The sequence below is a fragment of the Periplaneta americana genome, chromosome 16, assembly GCF_040183065.1.
Source record: "Periplaneta americana isolate PAMFEO1 chromosome 16, P.americana_PAMFEO1_priV1, whole genome shotgun sequence".
In the NCBI taxonomy this organism is placed as follows: Eukaryota; Metazoa; Arthropoda; class Insecta; order Blattodea; family Blattidae; genus Periplaneta; species Periplaneta americana.
The window spans coordinates 54,607,581-54,635,163 of record NC_091132.1 but is presented as its reverse complement, the minus strand read 5'-3'; the positions used below and the strand labels follow the sequence as shown (position 1 = coordinate 54,635,163).

Sequence of the window (27,583 nt, the reverse complement as noted above, 5' to 3'; positions counted from 1 at the left end):
AACATGCGACGACAATACTCGACTCTTCACAAAGAATATCATACAATTACAGGTATGTGGGACATGTGAAAATAATTTATTTCGGGCCTATCTGTATAACTTTTGGTTATACTTAATAACCAGTTTACACTCAGTTCCGCATGACAAACATATAGTTTTTCGTTTAATTTTAGGTGAAATGCGTAGGCCTACAAATATTTTGATAAATATTAAATAAGAAAATACAAACACAAATCACACACGTGTCCTCAGTCTTAAACAATAAAAGCTTCTTGCTAGCTATGTTCTAGCTTGGAATATTGGAAAGTCAATGAAGCCCTTTACAGAAGCATCATTTGTAAAAATCGTGCATACAGGATGTTACTAAAATACCATGTCCAGAACAAAGTCAAAGTTTGAGAAAATTAAATTGTTTCCAATTACAGTTCAGAGAAGGAATTTCAAGATTGTAAATGTAATTGAATCTGAAGTCGAAACGACAATTAACCAGTTTGTAGCTTACTCACTTGCATTGGACGAAAGCACAGATAGAAATGACAAAGCTCACCTAGCCATTTTCATCCGAGGAGCTAATGAACATTTTACTGTGTCTGAATGTCTTCTAGATGTAATTACAAAATACAACTGGAGAAGATTTTTTCTAGGCACTGAAAGGCACCATAGAACAGAAGAGGTTTAATTTGCAATGGCTTGTGTCATTAGCAATAGACGGGGATCCAGCTTCATAGTATGTCAAAATAATATACAAACGTATAATATTTCTTATTCTTTTGATGTTATTATTTGTAAACTTAAGCACACCGTTGCCGCGATCCCCCACTGATCGCTCCCATCTGTTGAGATAAGAGTCTCTTTCCCTTACAGCACACTGTGTTCGGCGGGCTGCATCGAGAGCACGAAATACGATACGCTTTTTGGAGACCTCTGTACTAGACTGTAGTATTATTAAGTTCTTAGCCTAGTATATTATTTTCGCTGACTGTACAGTAAATTAAAGGATCTATATGGGTGTGATTTTATGGTGACTATTTTACCCTGATTTCGGTGATTAAAATGATTTGATTTCAATGAATATTTATTAAAGAAAAACATGCAATTTCGTAAAATTTCGTGCATAACATTTAAAAAAATTATTATTGGAACAATCCTTTTGAAACTAACAGAGAATTGTTTGTATCGTTAATTAAATTCATGATTCAATTTCATTCTACTGTGATTGAGTGGCGGCACTGCCTTCTTGATCACACGAAGGCAGTTGTCGCGGGTTAAAGAATTGACCGTTGTCTGCTTGCGCTGCTCCCGAAAAAAAAAAACACTGTTCTGATTCTATTGAAAACAAAGAAATTGAGGTGTAATAAGAAAAGTTCCTTTGTTGTAAAGGTTCACACTAAGTGACACTGACTATTTTGTAGCTTTGACGATTTTATTAATGTTTCACAATATCCAGCATGATTGATAGCAATAATAATTGTTGTCACAAGAAAGAAAAAAGTGCTTGTGTCAGGTCGTCTAGAGTGTGGTAAACGTTAATTATGCGGGACTCTTTTGTCAATCTATCACTGTCACGGCACTTAATTCTGAACTCATTTATATTCTCGCTTGTTGAGTGTAGACTACCAATGCACTCATGAGTGACAATGAATTTGTAGGTAGTACATTTAATGCCAGTATTCTTACCAGTGAATTGATTATGCAAAAAATATGCTGATAATGTATTGTTTTACGAAAAACAAAGATAAGACACTGTAATGCTGAAAAGAAATAATAAATAATATTTACGATACAAGTTTGAGAAGTACTTTTTTACAAAATCGAGGAAAAGTTTTCCATTTTCCGAGATTTTGTAATGCACTTCACAATAATAATGACGATGACAATGACAATAATAACGACTACAACGGTGACAATAATAATGATAATAATAATAATAATAATAATAATAATAATAATAATAATAATAATGACAAGAATAATAACACGATAACGATGACGAAGACAACGACTACAACGACGTCAATAATAACGACTATAACGATCACAATAACAATAATCTTTCGCGTGATACCCAGAGAGGGTCAAGGCTTACCAGTCGACTGCTGGCTTCACGTCCACGTGCCTCAGTAGAAGTGAACGATCATCCAACCAGTATACTGTTTATAAAATATATAGGGAAATATATTAGGTTAGAGTGTTCGTCGTTGGATAATCGTAAGGCCAGTAGTCGGCTGGACGGGCTTGGCCCTTCATGCACTCTCGTACCACGGGTTATTATTACTCACAAATGACTCTTACAGAAGCCGGAGGTTCATTGTCGCCCTCACAAAAGTCCACCATCGGTCCCTATACTGAGCAAGGTTAATCCAGTCCCTAGCATCATATCCCACCTCTCTCAAATCCATTTTAATATTATCCTCCCATCTACAGTACGTCTCGGCCTTCCCAAAGATCTTTTCCCCTCAGGTCTCCCAACTAACACTATATGTATTTTTGGATTCACCCATACGTGCTACATGCCCTCCCCATTTCAATCATCTGGATTTAATGTTCCTTATTATCAGGGAAAGGATTTATATGTAAATACATATTTACTTATAAAGCTAATATAATTTATATTTTGCATTATCTTTATGTTTCACAATGTGTAGGGTTGAAAAATCCTACTTTTATTTTCCATATTTTTCCATATTTTAGAGTTTAGTACATATTTTCGTTAATTTCCATATATTTTCCATATTTCATATAAAACAGTCCATATTATATTAGGTTTAACAATAAAACAAAACAAAATTCCATTAACTTTTAAAAATACATTTCAACAATAGAGATTTAAACACATGTTCAGTAATCCCTTTAACATCAGAGTTATTTGAAAATTAGCAGTCCTATCAACAATGGGAAAGTAAGTTACAAAACTGTATTAATTTAATTTAAAATTTTTAACAGACTTCAGTTGTGCAGCTCAACAGTTAAATGCCAGTCAGAGTACACATAGGTTCAGTTTTGTAAATCATACTATAAAGACGGTAAATATGCCAAAAGTACGTCATTCAGTCAATTTAAAATCAAAACTAACAAGTTACATTTCAGAATTTAAAGAAGATGGTTTATCAACTGACAATAAAATATTATTTTGTAATTTGTGTCAGTGTGCAGTATCATCTACACAAAAGTTCCTGGTGCAACAACACATTACAACTAGTAAACATCAGGCCAACAAACACTAAATTCCAAGCAGAGACAATTGTTTTTAACACAACCAACAACATCGAATGTAAGATCTGAGTTTAACATCGACCTGTGCCGTTCTCTCATCTCTGCTGATATTCCTCTCTACAAACTAAAGAATAAGGTCTTCAGGGAATTCCTTGAAAAATATACTCAACATACAATCCCGGATGAGTCAACACTTAGGAAGACGTATGCTCCATCCATCTACGATGAGACAATACAGAAGATAAGAGATGAAATTAAAGATAGTTCAATTTGGGTTTCCATTGATGAGACTCCCGACAAAGAAGGTAGACTTGTTGGTAATGTAGTTATCGGTTTGTTAAGTGAACAATATTCTGAACGAATTCTTTTACATTGTGATGTTCTAGAAAAGTGCAATAACAAAACTATAGTTAAACTGTTCAACGAAGCTATGGGTATCCTGTGGCCAAAGGGTATTATGTACGATAATGTGTTATTCTTTATTAGCGATGCTGCCCCTTATATGGTCAAAGCTGGACAAGCATTATCTGTTGTATATCCTAAATTGACTCATTTTACTTGTGTGGCGCATGCATTTCATCGTGTGGCAGAAGTGGTCAGAGACAATTTCCCTAAAGTAGATTTGTTGATTTCATCAGTGAAAAAAGTATTTCTCAAAGCTCCCAGTAGAGTTAACGTGTTGAAAGAAATGTACCCTGAAATTCCATTGCCACCAAAGCCAATTTTAACTAGATGGGGTACATGGCTAGAAGCAGTTGAATATTATGCCGAACATATAGACTCTATTAACAATGTTCTCCTTGCATTGGACTCTGAAGATGCAGTCTCAATTGATACTGCGAAAACAGTTACCTGTGACATAAGTGTGAAGAATGACTTAGCTCACATTCAGCATACATTTTCATGCATCATAAAAACGCTCAAAAGTCTCCAAAATAGGCACCTTTCACTATCTGAAAGTTTTGAAATTATAAATAGTACTGTGGAACAACTGAATCGTGGTAGAGGTAAAGTTGCAGATGCAGTAAGAGCTAAGGTGGACACTGTACTTTCAAAAAACCCTGGATATGAAGAACTACAAAAGGTTGTTGCTGTGATGAGTGGTGAATCAACAGTGAAGATTAACTTGGACTTATCCCCAGCAGACATTGTGAAATTGAATTATGTACCAGTTACTTCTTGTGACGTCGAACGCTCTTTTAGTCAGTATAAATCTATCCTCAGAGACAATAGAAGAAGATTCACTTTTCAGCACTTGAAAGAAATGTTTGTAACCTATTGTTATGGTATCAGACAATAAAAATTGTGTTTTGTTGAAACTACATTGGAAGATAAGGTACGTCCATTATATTTTTTGTTTAGTTTGATTAAAATGTACCAATATTTAACGTACATAGTCATTTTTTTATAATTTTAAGTCCATATTTAATTCCATATTTTGGTAAAAATCCATATTTAATTCCATATTTTGGTAAAAATAACTACATATATATTTACATATTTCATATATTTTTAGTCCATATAAATCCGTTCCCTGCTTATTATGCTAGGTAAAGAATACAATGCGTACAGATCTAGCGTTGTGTAACTTTCTCTGTTCTCCTATAACTTCTTCCCTCTTAGCCACAAATATTTCCCGGGTTACTATTATTATTATTATTATTATTATTATTATTATTATTATTAATAATAGTTTTATTTTCCCTGGCAGAGTTAAGGCCATCAGGCCTTCCCTTCCACTCAACCAGGATCAAAGCACATACCGAAAAATACATACCGGTATATAAGTAATGACTTAAAACAAATAAAATAATAATAGTAATAATAATAAAAATAAAAAGAGATTGAATAGGCTTACATATGAATATAACCACAATATAAATACATTCTGGTATGCAAGTATTAACTTAAAAGAAAAGAATTAATACATATGAATATAATCACACAACTAAAGGAATAGTACAATTAGTATAATCAGCATGGGTTACATTGAGACAATGACAATTACCTATATTGTTCGTTAATAAACCTGGAAGCCATCGGCGTAGTTCAGGCTGCAGATGGGTTTAACCTGCTGATCCAGAGCTGTTCTCGAACGGAGGTTCAATTCCTGATTTGGCTGATTACCTGTTTAGAACTTTTCCGAGATTTTCCCCATCTGTAAGGCAGGTAATTTATTATGAATCTTCGACTTCATCATGCCAAATACCAGCTCGAAATCACTAATTCCATCGGCGCTAAATAACCTAGTAGTTGATATAGCTTCGTTATATAACTAACTAAAGAAATAAGCCAGGAAAAATCCAGTAAAGGATGGACGGGCTAAGTACGAGTACCTAATGCTTGGAGGTAAATGAAGATGATGGCACTATAGACTTGGTAATTAACCTTATAATTACTTAGTTGGTATATTTCACGTTTAAAAAGTTACGTCTTTAAGAAGAGGATTCAAACAAGATTACTAATTTTTTATGGTAGAAGAAAAAGATACGGAAAATCGACACATTTTTGTATTCTGCTTGCAACTGAACACTGATTCACGTTAACATACATCCATTTCAAGTATTGACATTTTGCTCTCTGTACTGACATGATCAAACATGAAACTCGCACTGTATACAAGCCAGTACTTGTAACAGGGCCCTCCAATTTGAAGCACAACTGATGTAGTACAGTGTACAATGCATTGCGGGATCTAGAATCTGTATTGCCCCATCAAAGGAAAAGGTATTCATGCTTGTTATCTTCTGAGTAGCCTATGTATTAGCTATTCACAAGTGACTTACAACTACACTTAAGGGCAGTTGTTTAGTAAAATCACGGTAATGAAAGCTTTCGTTATGACGTGATTTTGAATGATTGTGTATGTTTTAGATTATCAAAGGATAAAAACCGCAAGTTTCTATTTCCGTGACCGCAGGAGTGCAGTGGCGTGGAGTGCCTTTCACGGAATTGTAAGCAATCCTATAAGCAATACTGACCTCAACAATTGCACTCCCTTTAAGTCAAACGGTCAGACTAGTTAACTGTAACTACTGTAGCCAATGAAACAATCTATAAAATAGTCACGCATAGGTTAATACCTATTACTTAATTACTTACAGTAGGCCTACGTACTTACAAATGGCTTTTAAAGAACCCATAGGTTCATTGCTACCCTCTCAAAAGCCCGCCATCGGTCCCTAGCCTGAGCACGATTAATCCAGTCCCTATAACAGCCCTCAACATAAAGGGGAAGGAGAATATGTTATGTGAAAAATACAATTCGTGCAATTCTGCGTTGTGTAACTTTCTCCATTCTCCTGTAACTTCATCCCGCTTAGCCCCAAATATTTTCCTAAGTACCTTATTCTTGAACACCCTTAATATCTGTTCCTCAAAGTGAGAGTCCAAGTTTCACAACCGTACAGAACGACCAGTAATGTAACTGTTCCTTCTAATAATAATAAGTTAATAATAATAATAATAATAATAATAATAATAATAATAATAATATCATTAAGCAGCAATAAACTGCAATAGACTAAATAATCGGAACATATAAGTAATTAATCTGGGAATTATACATAATAGCCGATAATTATGTATAGGTAGAGAACGTTGGTCAATATGGCGGACATCATCGAAGATAAGTGACAGGTTAGGTTTGGCTTGTTCAGGATTTTGGTATGCCTACCAGAAAACGTATATGTAAAGCATATCAAAAACCTCAACAAACTGAACCTAATCTGTCACTGTTCTTCTATGATGTCATTGATGTCTGTCATAGTAACCAATATTTTCTACTATGAATAATGAATAATAATCGGTTATTGTGTAAATTCGCCTTTTCGTTATACATATTTACCATAACATATACTATACAAGTCACAAGTCCACACCTGTGGAGTAACGGTTAGCGCGTCTGGCCGCGAAACCAGGTGGCCCGGGTTCGATTCCCGGTCGGGGCAAGTTACCTAGTTGAGGTTTTATCCGGAGTTTTCCCTAAACCCAATATGAGCAAATGTTGGGTAACTTTCGGTGCTGGACCCCGGACTCATTTCACCGGCATTATCACCTTCATCTCATTCAGACTCTAAATAACCTAAGATGTTGATAAAGTGTCGTAAAATAACCTACTAAAATAGAAATAAAATACAAGTCACAATTACGCGCATATGATATTTTTAGCGCTGTATATTAGGCTAATGTACCGGTATTAAATTAATTACAAATAATGGAAACAATATTAATTAAACTGTTCCATTTTCCCACACTTTATTTTGGTTTATTTCTTTTAATACAGTCCTCATATCATTATGAAGCGCCAGTACTATTTCCGTCCCTTCAACAGCGATCGTCCATTACACTTTCCCTGTTGCGGTGTATGTACAATACACTCTCGACTTGCCGCTTGCAAACACACTCCACGTGTGTTTAAAACTCTAACGCTGTAACTTCAAAATCCTCAACAGTTCATAAAATAAATTGTTTCACCCAGGCCATGTATATTCCCCATTCACTTCAAAACACTCGCTGGGTTGAAAGTCGCTATCTGCGAGAATATAGGTATGAAGTAAATAATAAAAAAGTCATCTAGTTGTTCATGCTTAGATTTGCGGGACATTAGGTCTTCGACGAAGCTGTCTTCAATTTGACAGTCCAAACAAAGTTTTCAGAAGTCTTCCGATTTTAGATTCCCTTAATTTAAAATCATTTTATAATCCTAGTGATTGAATATTTCTCCACTATGACTGCTCGAAATGAAATCTGCAACCCTTTATATTCGTTTGGGGCCAAACGTAAGCAATTGCCTGGTGAATTGCTGTCCCAAAGTCAACATGTATAATGTCTGGGTTGGTGTTATTTGTAATTAAGGAAAAACTTCCTTATATGTCTCATATTTTATATTTGGGAGCAAAAAAAAAAAAAATACCAATGGGAAATAGTTTTTTTTTTTCATGTACATAATGAATTATAAATATTTGGTTGAACAGCTTAGGGCAGATCTTGAAAGCCCCATCTATAAATAAAGTTCTCGAATCTTTCAGAAAATTTAAATTGATTTGGCATGACAAATCCACAATATTCTTTTCAGAGTAGTTCAAAAAATAAAATATCCTCCCCTTGTTTGTGTTGAAAACATTTTTCGCCAATGAGCGGAAACAACACGGATGTTGAATTTATCGAAAGCGGGAATCATGTCGTTCAATATTCGACCGCAGAGGGACACAAAACGGCAGCAGCTAATTCTTGAGGTTGCGAACAAAACCCGCCATTTCCACCGAAAACAAAAAATGAGGTTTCTTCTACGGTTTCGGTATGTTTAGAGAGGCATCTTTCTGAATATGTTACTTTTTTATTCTAAAGATGACATTTCCATGAGAAACAGTATGGTAAAATCATTATTTTCAATCAAAACCGGATAATTCCACATCATGCTAAAATCAATATTTTTATTGTCTTCTTTGTATCAAAAACAGTCATTTTCAACACTTTGTATGTGTTGTAATTACCAATCTATTCAAAATCGGTCATTTCCACTTCCATGTGCAAGAGGGATATCTTATTGCTAACTGAAATTATTGTAAAAATGTTATAATATATTCACTTTTCCATGATATAGTAGAATGAAAGTAAAGGATAACTTGGGGATAAGCTATTCAATTCATATTTTTATTTTCATGCAATGTGCATTCACATAGTTAAGCTAAATGTTTTTCTATTAAAATTATTGTAAAAGTATTACGGTACGGATAATTATGTAGTAAGCACCATCCCAGTTTACATATATAACAGATTGCTCATCCCTATGTTAAAATCGGCAGCACTTTGAAGAGAACAACCGCAAGGATCGCCACCCGTCCGCCGTAAACGAACACGAGATGGCAGTACAGTCGCTAATACAATTCAAATGGGAGTTATGACGTGGCTCCTTATGTAACAACTAGATGGCAGCATAGTAAACCTGACAAAAGTTGTTACCGTTAAAGTCTATAAGGCCGAGCAGTCTGGGTATATATGATCTAGGATACCAGCTAGGCCGTCATCTTCCCACAATAGAGGTCCTGGGCACATATTTTCCGTTAGAGTGTAAAGGAACTCACAATATGCTAGCCATACGAAAATTTTCAAAATATAATTAAAATATATGTATATATTTGGTAATGTGCTCTGGACCCCTATTGCTGGAAGATTGCCTGGCCGATGTTTACTACATAATTATCATGTAAAGTTATATTCGTTGCTCCATGATATAACTAATATAGGCCTAAATGACGTATATGTTTTACTGTTATAAATGTCAAATAGCTTTTTTTTTTCGAACAAAAGCGAACATTTCTCTCATAATGCCAAAAAAAAAAAAAAACCGGACATTTCCAAAATATTTTTTCTACTTCCTAAAAAAAATACTATTTTGGAAAAGACCAGTTTTGTTCGCAACCTCCACAATTGCGAAAAATATTTTTGAAATCAATAAGCGCCAACATAACAACAGGTTGGAACGTGTGGGAGGAGTGATACATATTTGTTTCCGTTAAGAGCGGGTCTTACGTTGGATGGACTTTACACTGTAATATGAATTTCAGAGCTCTTCATATCATAAAAATGAAGGAGCTGATGTTTTGGCTGAAAAAGAACCTCCACCCTCTCGTATTGAGCCAGAGTCCTTTACCGGTTTTTCTAATGGTTCTGAACTCAGAGAACTGAAAGAAGATATTAAGAAATTCAGGAGAAGTTTGAGTGAAGTAGCAGTTTTGACATGTCTAAATTCCTCACGGGGCATTCATAAGCCGCCTTCAATAAATCCGTTATTAAAAAGAAGTCTCTTGAATATAGCGACAGGGATACTGATAAGTCACCGCGTCTGAAAAGACTCCTACAAGTACGCCACTAATGATTCCACGTGTAGGCGATGAAGGATGGCAGCGGAACTGCCTCATGTGTCATGTTCGCATGTGATGTATCGTTTCTTGACCCTGATGATTTAAAGGAGATGAAATCAGCTAAATTCTGTGAGTTTATACCAGTGTTACTTATTCTTGCAGTGACCGAGTTATATAACAGTGGTTACACTGCTCCTCCGATTTAGTAGATTGTGTTTGAGGTTAAAGAAAACAGTAATATAGTACAAATTGGTCTCTTATGACGAGAATTCAAGCTCCCACAAATTGGTAAGGCTTCATATCACGAGCAAGTTCACGTCTGAGTATTTCTGACAAAGTAAATATTGTGGCACCAGTCTGGATTGTTCTGGTTGCCTCATGAGTGTGCGTACGCATCTAGCGAGAAGGATGGCGCTGGGAAACGGAAACTTGAGCTTCGGTAGGAGCTGTAGCGCGGTACGGAGCGATGGGAGAAAACTACCGTGACGGCGCGGAGCGGAGAGAGCAAGGGAAACATCTAGAAGCGTATTTCTCTCGAAGATTCTGAATCGAAGATTCCAGAACGTGTAGTTTAGTAATAAAAGCGCTAGTGGCCGACAGTCGGAGGTCAGTCTTCGTCAGTCAGTCAATCTTGAGTCCTCAAGTCTTGTCTTAATCACCAGCGAGCGACGGGGACCTGAGTTCGAAGTGCAGTGGACCGTAACTGGGAAGACCTGAGTTCGACTTGCAGTGGACCTTAGCCGGAAGACCTGAGTTCGACGTGCAGTGAACTTGAGTGAGTCCGTAACTCTGGCAGTGTCCAGGCGAGTGCGACGCAGTTCGGAAGACCTGAGTTCGACGTGCAGTGAACTTGAATAATGAGCTAGAAGAACTAGCCAAGGCAAGCGAACTGTGAACTGACAGTTTTGTTCTGCACATAGTGCTTTGTGAACATTAATTGAAATTAGGAGTACGCTGTTCTCAATAATACACGTCGTGTTTGCCATTGTCTTCGTGAGGAGTGCAATAACACTATTGTGTTGCTGTGATGTGTGGAATACCTATTGTTGTAGGGTGAATTATTAAGAATAAAAGTCACATTGTTGTGTGGTGGTTAAAGTAGAAATCAAAGTCACAATATTATTCAACGCCTTGAAAACGGCGCAAATATTAAGGATATTGCTGGAGAGTTTAAGGTAATAGTCATTCATTCATTCATTCATTCATTCATTCATTCATTCATTCATTCATTCATTCATTCATTCATTCATTCACAATATATGTCGTCTGCATTAGCGTTGTATCAGATTCACTTTTTATAATGAATTAAGAACCCTTAAATATCTATTCGCGTATGATCGATTTTTACTGTGCATGATATTCCTTGACTCTCTTGAACTAGTTTCATCGTTACTATCACTGTCTGAATGTACTCATTATTAAGTTGTCGGAATAACATTATCTTTCTCATCGAGACTCCATGTGCAGACAGAAACCGTTCCATTTTTCTCTTCGAGCAAGCAATTTCTAAGGGATTCAGGTCACACGTGAATAAAGACGCATGAAGCTGTGTCCATATCCTGCTATTTCCTTTCTTTGTTTTCCGTCCTCATGATCTGAATGTAGAATATATTATGATACTCCGGTGTACGTACAGTGAGAGACATAATAGTTGAGCGACTCGAGTATTTTCTAAGTCAAGGAATGCCACATTGCGCATGCTCCGAGCCGAAAGTTTTGGTTCATATGATGATGAGATGTTCGCTTCATATTTCTATTTAAGTATTACAGTCTATGCTGAGAATGAATTAAAATTGTAGCCTCTTATAAACCGCGCCACAAATCTTGAGGCATTTTTGCCCGCTCGAAAATTATGTCCCCCACTGTACATAGCATCCCTTTCAGTTAACCGCGGCAAAGACAGTAACAAATATAACGCATTTCCACAATGTTCTACATTATTTCCTTCTCCTCACTGTGCATAACAATAATTGATTTCCGTTTAGCTACAGTATAGCAAGGTAAGGTAAGCGTTCACTACATCGTATCGCACTCCTCGTACGAATCGCACGCAACGGATATTTTAAGCGCAGTGCTTTCACTGTAACGGCTATATCTCATCGTCTCATCGGATTCTGTATCAGCTGTTTAAAACATATGGCGTACGATATTGACATTGCTAAAAAGAGAGGAGTTTGAGGTTAGCGAATAAGAATTTGTAATTGTTTCATGCTTCTTAATTGAAGAGGAAGAAACGAAAGAGATATTGGTTAAGTAATATATATGTAAGAAACGACTTGATTACTGTAATGGGAATGCCTCAACTTATATAATTCTTCGCAGTTTTCTACAAGCGAAATAAAAGTTTTCCGTCTGCCATTTTGGCACGACACTGAACATGGCACAACATAATAGTAACAGTTGAGCAATTAAAATTGATCTATTAAAGAAGGCCATGATCGCACGCATCGGAAAAGTTGCTCATCCGAGAAACGTGGATGGATTTACCGAGAGCCGATGCGTGCGATACGATGTAGTGAACGCGGTTACATAACAAATACAGTAAAGATTGTCTTTTTCCGACCCGTGCGATTCGTCCGATGAGTGCGATACGATGTAGTGAACGCTTACCTTCAAACTACACTATATCACTATATTACATGGTACAACACTACACTATCTCGATATAGTACATCATAATACACCGTATAAACTACACTAATGAATGCACTACTGGGTGTTCAGTTCAAAGTGTGTCATGGCTCGCTGTATGCCGTCATGTGGCTAGCCGATGAGTCTAGAGAATTCAATCTTCCTACACTTCCGCAGATGTGTATAACCTATGAGGCAGAGAAATTGCCTAGAAAGTGCGGCGTTAATTCTGAAGAGTACGTACCGATACGTACGGTAACGCCGGTAGTGGCAGGAATGTGAACTGTTTGGAAATACGTACTGTCGGGATATGGGGAGAGGGTTAAGACGATTACTTACGTATTTGTTGACATTAATTTCGACGGTCAACATGGACATTGAGTATTTAATTTGTGTTGTGGAATGTTACCGTACGCAACCGATGATAACAAATACCCTGCGTACGACTTGCCGGCGCAAAACACAGTTGGAAAGAGGTTATGGTAGCACACAGACCGTACAGACCGCCATCTGTTGCTACGACGTTCAAGTTATACCGTACACGTTCTCAAGTTCAGATTGAAGAACGCCTTAAATAATAGGCAACTTCTCTAACATATCAGCTGAAACTCGCTTCAAATCGGTGACCCAACAACAGTAACGTCATGACACACTTTGAAATGAACACCCAGTATATTACTAGAATGTAAGAAAGTTTACCCGGCCCCGGAACAATTTTTCCTTGAAATTATTCAAACCTGCTTTACAGGGAGCTACTATCTGAAAGCCAGATTTGCATAGTTTACAAATTAGTTTCACTGAACTGTAGCACTATTCTGAACAAAAAATAGGAAGCACCCCAACACACGTAGCCTAACATCCTTCCTTCTCCTGTCCCCGCAGAAAAGATCAGACTATTGTACGACTGCTTATTCTACTGACACACAGACAGTAGTTTTGGAGTCATCGAATAGTTAGGCCAGACAGCTCCTCTGGCGATCATTACATTGAAAAACCCAGCTTTTCTGATAAGTGAGAAATCAGGTTTTACTTCAGACAACCTCGACATACTTCACCGATCTATGTTGATCATTACCAGTGCTGAGATTCTAAAGGACGCAGCGACTGTTTGTAGAGGGAAGAAAGAGACAGAGAATACCTTTATGATCCAATTCGGAAACAGTGCTCGCGTGCTGTATACAGGTACAGACCGATTATTTAGTCCTGATAGCTCAGCGACGCGAAAGAGGGGATGTAATAGGAGTAGTGGTCAGAGCTCCGGAGTAGAGGTAATTGCGAGCTGTGGGTAAAGGAATGCAGTACAGCTTAATATTGTACTAGAAACATACCGCTCTACCGCACGCATGGCATCCTATCGCTCCGAAGGCAAGCGAGTGAATAACCCAAACACCCCTTGGCGTAACTAAATTGACTCGCCTGACCCAGGCGCATATCTCCGGCGACTTCAGGACTAAATAATCGGACTGTACAATCGAATGAAAAATCTAGCAAGTTAATGAAATTAACTTTCCATGTGTACTAATTTTTTCATTATTGTGCAACATTTGCACTGGAATTTAATACAGTGAACTTCATATAACTTTCAAAAGTAATTAAATAAAGTACGTAAATGCAATACACTTCTATGAATAACAAAAAAACTAGTAATTACAGTTTGATATACATAAATAAAATGTACTTCTATACATAACACATGCCAGTATATGGTTCACTGATCTTTATGATAATAAATTACAATATACTCGTACATTCTGATTGTATCAAAAGAAAAAAAAAGGTGCGGTCGGGTGAAAAATCTTGTTGGATGCTTGTACTACGGGAGGTGGACGGGAGTTCTTTCTGTAGTGCTTTAACATTAATTTTCGTATGTTCACTATGTCTTCTTGAATTACAATGTGATTGAACGAAATGTATTTTTTCCGCTCTTATTTCCACATCATATACTGTGCTTTACAAAATATATTACACCTTACCAAACAAAAGTACTCACAGCCAAATTCGTTTATCGAAATTTGTTGCATGTTGTGTTTTCTTATTTTCGGCATATTTCTGAACAACGTAAGTCTACGTTGTGACTAACGCTTGTGCTCGTAACAAATTAAATGTTGATGTACCTGAGTAAGGAAAACAAACCTTCACGGGACGACTTCCTTTGATATCACATTCTCGTTGCGAATGTACGCTCGTAACTGTACGTCAGATTGCAGCTGTAGTCTAGACACCACTAACCTATTTTCAATGTTTTGGTTAAAGGAATCGCGCAACTCTGATCATTACATAAAGTTGTGCCTGGCGTGCTATCACAGGATGAAATGATGTGGAGTAAGTTAAAATATGGGTTGAAATGGAGTGTTACCGTAATTAAATTTGTAACATCGCGCTAAACAAAAGAACCAAGGTTTAAACACTTGCAGTATAAGTTTGTCCACCATGAGTCACGCAGCGGCGAAGATGAAACCGATCATGATTGTTCTGTAAGGAAAAGAACGGTTTCTTTCTTTTTTTTATTGGGTTATTTTACGACGCTGTATCAACATCTAGGTTACTTAGCGTCTGAATGATATGAAGGTGATAATGCCGGTGAAATGAGTCCGGGGTCCAGCACCGAAAGTTACCCAGCATTTGCTCGTTTTGGGTTGAGGGAAAACCCCGGAAAAAACCTCAACCAGGTAACATGTCCCGACCGGGATTCGAACCCGGGCCACCTGGTTTCGCAGCCAGACGCGCTGACCGTTACTCCACAGGTGTGGACCTCTGTTTCTTCAAATATAAAATTACACTGAATGATAAAATTCACGAACTAAACAACCTAACTAGGATATCGTTTGTAGTGAAGTTAAAGGTTTTCAACAAATATTTTAATTGAAGTGCAAATCCTTTATTTTCGTGTAAATTACATAAAACATTTTGTTTTACAAAAATATTAAAATAATTGTCTGCTTGACAAAAAGAAAAAGTTGAAAGATTAGTTTCAATATGAAACGTGTCTATATGTTGGAAGTTTTGAATACATTAATAATTAATTTTAAGCCATAATTTTAAACATTATTATTTACAATGCAAATACTGATGTGTGCTTAGTAACTTTCTGTATTCAAAATTAAATTCGAAAATCTAAAGACTAAAACAATACATTTAGCCTATACAGAATATTTACATGTACATGAAACAAAATGTAGATATATCCTCCTGAGTCCTAAGAGTATAGGCCTAGTAACTATACCATACTTCATACAAGATTATGATATTAGATGTACGTGCAGAGACCCGAAATATAGTATAATATACCTGCATTTATGCCCTAACTGTAACCTGCAGAATTTTTTAGCATTTTCCCTCATGTCAGTAACTTTTCTTTGAAGTGTAGAATTATATTGAACTTTAAAAATAAAACAACAAATGTCTCAGGACTCAGGATGTTATAATATGAAATTATTTTTAAACACATACAGTAAAATCCCTCGTATCCGGCACCCAAAAAACCGGCAATACCAAAACAACCGTACTTTTGGCTAGGTCACTCCATTATGTCCCTGGAGCATATTGGGTAGCGTCAGAAAACTGTCACTTGGACCTTGCAAACAATGCGCAGAGACGATATCTTTAAATTTACCAATATTGAACTCTCCCGTTTCGAAGGGGTGTTGGATGAGTCTAAATAGAAAAGTGTGAAATTCTTTGTTCCTACAGTGCGCAAAAATTTCATTCGAGTGATAGATAGTATCATGGCTATTACCGCTAAGCACTGCTATTTCACAATGGATTCCGTGAAACGCAAGCGAAATGTTCTTACGCTCAAATCATCGAGCTCTACTTCATCGCCTTCGTAGTTCAAAGCTGCCTACACTGCTCCTAACGTCACATGGCTCACATGGCCGCCATTTAAAATTGTCATAAGGTTACGGAAACGTTTAGTATTTTTACGCTATTATGTATTACAATAATTATGAACTGAGGAATGTATATTACCGTATTCAGTAATAAAAATAAACACTGTACACATTTAAAAACTTTATTTTTAAATATCTATGTGAAAATTACCAAATTTCAACATGGAAAAAATGTTTGTGCAGTTCAGTGTCTCTTTACATAATCTATAAACGTATTTTCCAATTATCCGGCAAAATTAGTTAACCGGCATTGGCTTGTCCCACAGTTGCCAGATACGAGGAATTCTACTGTATATAAGTTATTTGAAAGAAATAGCTTTTTGAATAATATATGGTGATTCATAAGTGTAAATACTGCATGGGTGTAATGTACAAATGAAAACCAGATTAAAATATCCTATAGGACCTAAAATTATTTTTGTACAGCCAATCCTAAAAGCACAGTAGATTTTTAACACTAGGCAAGCACATTAAAAACTGACTATTATACGGTAGCGATCGAAAATTACTTTTAACGTTAATGAGAAAATAATGTTTACCACTGACTTTCAACTATTTGCGCCGATTTTAAATTGTTTCCCACCAAATGTAGCAATTGCAACAGATCAATAAAGCGGTTTAAACAGTGGCAGGCCTACTTCAAAAATGACTGTTTTTGATTAAGAAACCGGAGAACTCTTGTTCTGCAGAAGAATGCTCTATTGTTGAACTATTGCACCGCTTTCATTTAACGTGATAAACTTTCACTATTATAAAGAGGGGGAATACAGCAGTGGGACAGTCGGGGAATTTGTGTCTAGACCAGCACGGACAGACGACTATCTAAAAATAGTATACGACACACATGCAAAAATTGATCTTATTTCGTTAGATTGCTTCATTTTGTCCTTAGGTCTCGTTTCTTAAACATTTCTACTCACAAAATAAAATTCCACTTTGAACACTTGTATCTTAAATAATTATTTTTGAAAATACTTTATTTCAAAGTAATGACAAAGTTTAATGGAGAGTCTAGATTGTGATTGCTTTTCCAGCCAGATCACCGGACAAAAGACTCCCGGATTACCTTTGGGGTCGTCTGAAGTCTCTATGTACGCCACTAATATTCTGGACAGAACAGAACTGCAAAGATTAATTAAACGGAACGAGACACTGAAACTGTTCGGATTGAGTTGAACGGGTTTAGTGATGTTACAAGATCATTACGACAACGAGAACGTGTGTCTATGGGTTCAGGCAAATCACTTTGAACAGTTACCATTATAATGTTTGTAAATTCTTTGAGAGAAATGACTTTCAATTTGTATTGAGTTTGCTACTGTTTCTTTCCTACACAGTTATGAAATAATGTATTTTCAGGAAAAGCGTTACAGTGCGTTTAAGTCTTGCCTTTATTTCTAAATTATACTCATCCAATATTCAACTCACTTATGAATCACTGTAACAAGATCTGAAATGCTGATGATATTCTACGTATTAAACCTTGTAAACAGTAACCTTTATATATATACTACTGTTCAACTTTTAACAGTTTAATCGACAGCCGGTAGTGTAGGAACATTTTCTTCATATTAGTAGCTGTAGGGTTCAGTAAATCACATTGCCTACTTGAAAGTTAGGCTTTCCAATATTGTGCTGCAAATTACTTCCCTTCCATGATTCTTATTGTGGCCCACACGTCTTCTGCGAGGAGCTGAGGTTCTTCAAAAGCTGCGAAGTGGCCACCATGTGGCATATCGGTGTATCTCACAAGACTGGGGAATCTCCATTTCATCAGCGTCTTCGGACTGTAGATTAAATCATCAGGGAATGCCGCACACGCAATCGGTACTGTCGGGGGAATCCTACAGATAGAACAAAAGTATTGTTACGTATTTTCCAATGTGGCATGTGTCCATAATTTTGTCTTTAAGGGATTACATAATAATAATAATAATAATAATAATAATAATAATAATAATAATAATAATAATAATAATGATTTATTTTAGCTGGCAGAGTTAAGGCCGTAAGACCTCCTTTTCCACACAACTAGCAAAAAGTATACATACATGTATGTATGAACTTACAAGCTACAAAGAATACAAGAATTTGATTTAGATAAAAGTTTCGTGTATACAAGATTTACTTATACGAATTAAACAGTAAAATAATATGAACTATAAATTAAACAGTGAAGTGCAAACGGTGTAGCAGAATTAAACTAACATACTTAGAATGTTAATATATTTCAAATAATTTTAGATAATAAGAATAGATTATTGAGAGACAATTTTGAAAATGCAGCACTATTATGATGCATGTCTAAAAAAAAGAAGTTACCATATATTCAGTGAACGTTAAGTCAGTATAATTAGAGTGAATTGCTAAGAAGGTTATCCTTTAAGCTATTTTTAAAAATGTTTATTATCTTGCAGCCCCTAATATTTTGTGACAAATTCCATTGTCGCGAGGTGGATATTGTAAAAGATGTTGAATAACAAGATGTTCTATGAAAAGGTATACTTAGCGTGCCACAGATAATTGATCTGATGCCACAAATAAGTGATGTTATGCGTATGATATTTGTCACACATCTAATGAAGCTGGTACGAAAACTTGCACAAAAATTAATGTTTATTTCTAATCCAAGCCAGTAAAATCTTTTAATTTAAAATTTCTGTGTAATATAGGTAAACAAAACTGTTTCCTTTGAGTGCCTTCATTTCTCATAGACATTTATTTCACAATTTCATATGATCTCAGTGCCCTAAATAAAGAATTGCTTAGTTCGTTACTTAACGACGTTGTATCAACTACTGAGCTACTTAGCGTCGATGGAATTGGGAATAGCGAGATGAGTTACCTCACTCTTGGGGAAGACCTCGAAAAAAAAAACAGATATAATCAGATCAAGCGGAAATTGAACCCACGTCGGAGCGCAGCTCCGGATCAGTAGGAAAATGCATCTGCCTTATGAGCTACGTCAGAGACGAACGAACGAACGAATAAACAAACAAACCGGTTCGAACGGGTTTCAATTGATCATGACTCATATATTGGAACTAAAAAAACATAAATTTGCTTCTGAATTGAACGAAATTTAATTTAATTTATATGTAGGAGCGGGCTATTACAGCCCTAGTACTGCAGCCTAAAAGATATATTGAGCTTCCCCGTCATAATATCCTACTTACTTACTTATGAGTCTTAAAGAACCCTGAGATTCATTGCTGCCCTCACACAAGCTCGACATTGGTCCCTATCCTGTGCAAGATTAATCCACTCAGGTTGCGGATAGAGGAGGCGGTCTCCAGATATGGAGTGTAGCTGCGAATATACTGAATATGCAGTCGTGTACTGCCGATAAGGGTGATCCTCCAGCTTGGGGGTTGGACGAAGGGCTAACAACCCATCACCGTAAAAAAAAACAGCTTGTTACGAAACCACACAATAAGCCATGATATCCTATCAATCCAATAGTTTGATGTTCTTGATGTACTGAATCACACTGAGGACTGGGGCAGTTGATAGCTCATCAAGCTTTGGAAAGTTTTTTCCAAAGATGAGAGCTCTTTGATAGGTGAGTACATTGCAATCATATAACAGATAAGCTACAGACTCATCTCCTTGTAAACAAGGAATACAAGCTAGGTTAATTCTTCTTGAGAGCACAATGTCCTGTAAGGAAGCTAACTGCCCAGGAGAGCTATTTCTTTCTCAATTTTAACAAGTCACTTGACCTGCTTTTATCAAAATCTCTTATAAGGACTTGTAAATCTTTCTATTGTAGTGTAAAGTGTGGTCTCGTTGAGTAGAAAAGAACATTTTAAACTGTTTTAAAAACCATTTTTAGTGTTTCAGTCTGAGCCAGTTATAACTTTTGTACATTTACAATTCTTACCCGTGTACGTATCGTCAAGATGTGTTTCAATTTGAAGCTGTGAAAGATTCCCTTGTTAGTATTACTTACTTTTCCAACTTCAATGCCAAATGCGCTTTGCTGTAGTTCTCGCTGTAGATCCGCATTGACGTAGTAATGGATCCAGTCACCCAGTAGATCATGACGTTGTCGAGAAGATCTTCGAGTTTATATTTATTTGTCAAGCCCCCGTCTGGTAAATTTTTCCAGCTACTATTTGTCCACGTTGAGAACTTTTCCAGGATGTAAGCCGCCAAGCCAACCGGTGAATCGCGAAGAGCTACGCCTAAAACAGGAAGCTTACATATTAATTCCATGTTTTCATATAAAATATATTGTTTCACAAAATTGAGTTCCACCTCCGTGAAGAAACAGTGAGATAAGAGAAAATTTCATTGTTTTCTGACATCATCTGTTGTATAAAATAAATTACCATATTTACTCGCTTAATATACCTCCTCGCATATAAGATCACCTCCTCTACTTTAAGAGCAGAATGGAAAGAAAATACATATACATATTCACATATTAGATCCTTCTGATATATGTACAATATAAGGTTCTAGGTTCTGAATTCTTGCCTAAGTAGTGTAGCACAGTAGTGTATGATACATTATCAATCACAAATATTAATGGAAATATTACAAGGTAAAACCCTCATCTCAAACCATCCTCCGTCCTGTTGTCCCGTTACTTATCCAATTGTCTCCTCGCTGACAAAGAGGAATAAAAATGAGCAACAAGCGAACGAGTTATTCTGTGTAAAATAAATTGAATGAGATTGGCTTCGCTGAGAAAATTTATTTGCATTTTGAAACTAATTTCTATATTTAGGCCTACTGTTACCTAGCTAATTTAAAAAAAATAGCTCCTTACTGCTTTTTTCATATGCGCATAGCTTATAAGACCGCAGACTCACTCACTCACTCACTCACTCACTCACTCACTCACTCACTCACTCACTCACTCACTCACTCACTCACTCACTCACTCACTCACTCACTCACTCACTCACTCACTCACTCACTCATTCAGAAATGCACGTGGACTTACCTATAGTATCCGGCTTAGTGGCTTGAAGATGAAAGTATCCAGACTCTTCTATAAGTTGTGAGTAGTGCTTCCCTAGAGGATAAACCTTGTCAACCCGATGTTCTTCAACAAGCATCTTAGGACAGAAGCTTCCGAAAAGTTGTGCGAGTTGAGAAAGTAGACTCATTGAGAAACACATATTGGAGTGGGCTCCCAGGACACTGAAATGAACAGATTTTATTTGAGAAATTCCATCTTTTAGTTATTTAATTCATATTAATTGTTTTGCACATACAATTTTTAATAAATTTAATTTATAGTAACTGCACCATGGGGCCCTGAAAATCATTTTAAAATAATGTCATATAATATATTATATGATTTTCATATACCGGATCATTATATGATTTTGTTACAAACTTTCAGAGGTGACAGAAGTGATCATAATGAGCAATTTTTATATGTAGGACATGCTTCTGAAGTTAGGTTACAGATTTCCTGCAAACGTTGGTGAATTCTCATGAACACGGCGTAAAGTAGTTGACATTGTAAACTATATTTTGACTGATAAAGTCTTTGAGTTTGTTTTACTATTTCCATTATGAATGAAATGTTTACGAGTATCGGCAACTACTCTTAATATGACTCTTCCAGTGATAGCAAAAACTAAACAAACCATAATTATTGTCTTACGTAATGCTTAACCCAAATATGCCTAACGCCATACAAAGAGGACAGTTACATATAAGCTGAGATGAGGTTTCAGTGCATCGGCCATAAGTTCTATGCCAGATATTTATTTTAATGCGGCTACTCTGTAAACAAGGTTCTATACTTATTCGCATGGACTTCGGAATGTTGACAAATACCACCAGGGTAACATCAAGGTATACATGAACACAACAGAATTATTTATTTTACCATGATGTAGTAGAGTTAGGAAAAAATATTGTTTGAATTTAGTTTTGCGATCTACTGTAGCTAACGTTTACAAGCAGAATACTCGTACACTTATCACTCAGTAGTTCACGTAGATGGTACAATACAACGTGGTACAGCTCTGTCGAAAGCAACGCAACAGACTAACAACCTAGATGTAGGCCTATAGTAAGAATGCGGCGATCATAATTATTAAGAAAAAATTTTAAGCAAACATAGTGATCAATATAGACAAAATGTGTTCAATTTCAACAGTGAACTCTTTTGGAAGTTGTGTGCAGTGAAAGTTGTAGAGTACATAGCATGTAACATTAGGAAACGTAAGTGTAGCATTAAATATACACGTACTTGTAACATAAAACATCAAGTTAAACTAGGTACAACAGGAGTCTATACATCACAATTAAGTCAAAGAACTTTTCTGACATTTGTGTGAACCATAATTGTAGCGAATATTTCGCCAACATTTCAAAATGAGAAATTGGGTCGGATGTCGGCTCTGACGTTGCACGAACACGAAAGATTCCATACATTTGGAAACGGAGATGATAATGAAAAGATAATTTTGGGGTGCGTTGGTGGAATGACGAGGAAAAACGGAAGAATCTCGAGAAGATCCTTAACAACCTTGGCTTTGTCCACCAGAAATACAACTTCGCCATTGGGTCCGCGGCTGTAGGGAGCCAACGCTGCTAACTGAGCTCCCAACACGGCTTGAACCGCCATGTAATCTGTAATGATGACGATGATAAATAATGTATTTGAATTTACACTTACTGCTCCGGGAACAGAATGGCCATATTCGTTATGATAGCAGAGCCCCAGTCTCCTCCCTGGACGTAGAACTTGTTGAAGCCAAGCCTCTGCATCAAGTTTTTCATGATGACGGCTATTTGCGCTGTGCCGAGTCCGGGACGAGCCGCTCCCTCCGAGAAGCCGTAGCCAGGGAGAGAAGGTGCCACGACCTCAAACACGAAGTCAGCGTCCTTGCGCGGGGTGGTCAGCAGAGGGATTAAGTCATAGAACTCCCGGATTGATCCCGGCCATCCGTGGGCAATGAGCAGCGGCAATACTCTGACGGACTTGTCCACGTTCTTGGGTTTCACGTGAATGAAGTGGATGTCGAGGCCGTCCACGTACGTCTTGAAGTGAGGAAATCTATTCAGGTAAGTCTCACGTTCTCTCCAGTTGTAGCTTGTCTTCCAGAACTCGATGACTTTCTTCAGGTAGTTAGTGTTGAAGCCGTACTCGAAGTTGATGCCTTCGAGAGGCGGAGTGTATGGAGCAGCAAGATCCAAGCGTTTCTTCAGATCTTGGAGTACCTGTAGTTGAGAAGTAGTTGATTAACTCTGTCAATTCACTAGCATAGGGTGCACATGTTACACTATGGGTTTCGATGTAACGGGAGAAAGAGACTAAACATATATTTGGCACATCTAGATAGAACTGGCAGTAACAGTGCTGATGCAGAACAATTTCAATGACTAGTGCTCATGTAGGCAAGAACTTATAACAGCGGCCAGTTTCTCGTTTTTTGCCTCGTGAAACCTCTTTTATCCAATTTTATTTGTACTCCGGACTCAGTTGTTACCTGGACTTCTTCTGACGGGATGATGATGATGATGATGATGATGAAAATGGCGATTATGTCATTTATCGACAAAACTTCCACGTAAAATAGCCGGTATTTAAAATTGAGTATTCCATGTCAAATCGGGTAGTCTGTATCATTCTGTCAAAAGTGTACCGATTTCATTCATAGTAACACATACACCCATAAATAGTTATAAGCGTACATACATACATACATACATACATACTGTACATACATACATACATACATACTTACTGTACATACATACATACGAAGTCCACACCTATGGAGTAACAGTCAGCGCGTCCGGCCGCGAAACCAGGTGGCCCGGGTTCGATTCCAGGTGGGGCCAATTTACCTGGTTGAGGTTTTTTTCTGGGGTTTTCCCTCAATCCAATATGAGCAAATGCTGGGTAACTTTCGGTGTTGGACCTCGGATTCATTTCACCGGCATTATCACCTTCATTTCATTCAGACGCTAAATAACCTGAGATGTTGATACACCGTCGTAAAATAACCCAATAAAATAAAAAATACATACATACATATATACATAGAAATAATAGTTCTACCCGAAAATCATGTTCAATTAACACAGAGGTCTCTGCAATAGGTTAGGATATATATTTTAAAAGAAATTGTAGCCAATCAATCATTCATTCCCATTTTCTTAGCGCCATTTGGTCTGCATTTCTCTGGAACTTGTGTATACATGCATGCATATATGCTGTATAGTTTGTGAGCAGAATGTCTACTTTTTTAGTAGGTTATTTTACGACGCTTTATCAATATCTTAGGTTATTTAGCATCTGAATGAGATGAAGGTGATAATGTCGGTGAAATGAGTCCGGGGTTTAGCACGATAGTTCCAGCATTTGCTCGTACTGGATTGAGGGAAAACCCTGGGAAAAACCTCAACCAGGTAACTTGCCCCGATCGGGAATCGAACCCGGGCCACCTGGTTTGGCAGTCTGACGCGCTAACCGTTACTCCACAGGTGTGGACGAGTGTCTTCTTAAGGACACGTGATGTAATGTATACTATTCCTTGCACACATATAGTCATTCCAATGTTCTGGGACTAAGAAAACGGTTTTTAGTTACAATATATATTTCGTTAGTCTATAGACCCTCTGAACATCTTCATACTCTTTCTTACAGGTGATTTGGCACAGCCCATTCGTGTTACATAGAAAGTGAGTTCTAGTGGTTTGTACTGTACGACAAAGTCTGCGTCATAGTCTATGTTAGACCAAAGTGTAGGTCCTATATTACTGTAACTCAATACTTGGAGAGAAATGATAAACTTCAGATTAGAAGTCAACTTAAATTGTAACAAACTTACCTCGTCTGGGACGTTAATTTTGAAACTTCTGATGGATTCGTCCATTTTACGAGGCTGGCCCACTCCCCACCATTTGTTGTCCAGTTGAGGTTGTGGGGGCACTTCGTTAAGAACAGACCATAAGTATGCAATTCCAACTGCAGAAAGTGCTACACTTATAAGCAGACACTTTCCTAGAAGTCCCATTTTTAGGTCGTACGAGAATCTGCAAGAATGTTACAAAATACACAATTTAATAATTATTAACTATATTGTGGAATTTAATTGACCATTACACGATTAGAAGAAATAAAGTACTCTAATACAATAACAAATTGATTTACTGAAATTCTATTTCAGTAATGTTAGCTCCACAAAACGTTTGAACGGAGTCGCCATTTTCAGTTGACTATCTATGCGGTAAACAAATGATGATCGCAAAGCATGTTTTATAGTACCGTAAAGAATTTGCAGTTTGAAATGTTGACAAACAAAGAAACAAATGCTAGGGAAGTGATAAAAACAAATGCTAGGGAAGTGATAAACATAAACAAATGCTAGGGAAATGATAAAATTGTAGCGGTAAACAGCCATGATTAGTTGAAACACATCCTTTCGTACCGTTTTATTGGTCAAAAGTAGTATGACCTAGTAAAAGTGTAACTCACTGGAACTCGAACGCGGACCGCCTGCGTGACAGGCTGGAGGTCTAATCATTCAGCCAGCGTAGGTGACGATGTTATATATGTGTATATATGTGAGGTTATGTAGTTACTTTTAAATTAACAGCTTAATATAATTGCTTGTAACTCATTTATATGAAGAAGGAATATTCGAATTACCAAATTTCACTCAGTAACGATAACAACTCAATCACAAACAAGAAGTATTTCAGACTCTGCATCCAGAGTTTTGAATAACAGAAAAATAATCAATGATTTATTTTAGAACGAAAGAAGGCGATTGGAAGGCTTCCAAGTGCCTACGCATTTGGAACAACGATAAAAGAACAAGAACAAACATTTGAAGACAATGATTCGACATTTTGGCTTGGTTTATTTCCTTGCGTGTGCGAAAATAAACATTTTGCTTAATAGACGAATATAATAATGATAATAATAATAATAATAATAATGGGAGCAGACCACTTCGCTTGATAATACGACTGAAATTGGACCTGCGACCCACGATGTTACGTGTGTGGTTTACCTGCTTGTACTACAGCTGCAGACAAATGCTATCAGTGTTGCCGTCTATCTGAGGAGTCGTTCTGTTTTAAGCTAAGTCCACGCCTATAATCCCAGATCTCGGCGTGCTTTGTCACTATCTAGTTGCAGTTTCTGCTATGTAGATAGCGCAATGACTGGGCTTTTCTTCGAAGTTAATAAGTAGACTCATTATCTGCTTGCTGTTTCATTACGCAGATAATGAGATTGCAATGGCGACTGGATATCGGTGTTACATCAGAGTTAACAAATCGAGGTACAAAGCACAATGTTACTTCGTATTCAAAACATCATGCGCGACAGACATATTCAGCTGACTGTCCATGACCTTGCACTAAATTTGTAACATCTACTGTTGCATGTTATCTCTATTGGTTTATTTATATAGCCTACAGACTTCTTGCTTTTCGATGTTTTGTGTTACGTAAGTTACGTTGAACAACTACTATCAATAACAAATGAAGTAGACTATCTTTATAAGTCTTTGCCACTTTACACCGTCAATAACTGCGTCGTCTGTGACTACAGTGCTAGCGCGTTGACCTTCCATCCAGGCGGCCTAGGTTCGATTCCCATCAGGTTTGAGTGGAATTTGTGGTGGACAAAAGAGTAGTTGCAGAGGCATTTCCTGGAAGCATTCCCGTTTCCCATTTCATTCAACCAACACATTTCACTTTCCCCTCATTTCATTTATCATTTCTGTAATAGTAAAAATAGACTGGGGTGATGTCTGGGGATAGTACGGGTTTCCGATGCTGATACAGGTTTTGAGAAGGGCTTGGAGCTTCGGACTCTTGGATCCTGGTTTATCAGTTTCCGATGGAATCTTACCTGCAGGCAATGCTGTCATGGGGTTCATACGGGACAATACGGTGTATGGAAACCTACAGTGTTTTAATGAATCGTATGGGGAAGAGAAAATTCAGTCCAAGTGGAGACATGGGCGCCAAAGTTCTGTACATGGAGAT

The 27,583-nt window shown here is 37.0% G+C and overlaps 1 protein-coding gene across 1 annotated transcript; it reads right to left on the bottom strand.

Moving 5' to 3' along the window:
* Positions 1 to 16,708: 16,708 nt before the first annotated feature.
* LOC138716267 (juvenile hormone epoxide hydrolase 1-like) lies at positions 16,709 to 26,923 on the bottom strand. The gene is made up of 6 exons (XM_069849164.1): positions 26,599 to 26,923; positions 25,411 to 25,615; positions 23,250 to 23,794; positions 21,555 to 21,754; positions 20,553 to 20,787; positions 16,709 to 18,444 (listed from the first exon to the last, which is right to left on the bottom strand). The coding sequence occupies exons 2-6, from the start codon at positions 25,594 to 25,596 to the stop codon at positions 18,243 to 18,245; spliced, it is 1,368 nt and encodes a 455-aa protein (XP_069705265.1). The 5' UTR covers positions 25,597 to 25,615; positions 26,599 to 26,923; the 3' UTR covers positions 16,709 to 18,242.
* Between the last annotated feature and the right edge of the window lie 660 nt (positions 26,924 to 27,583).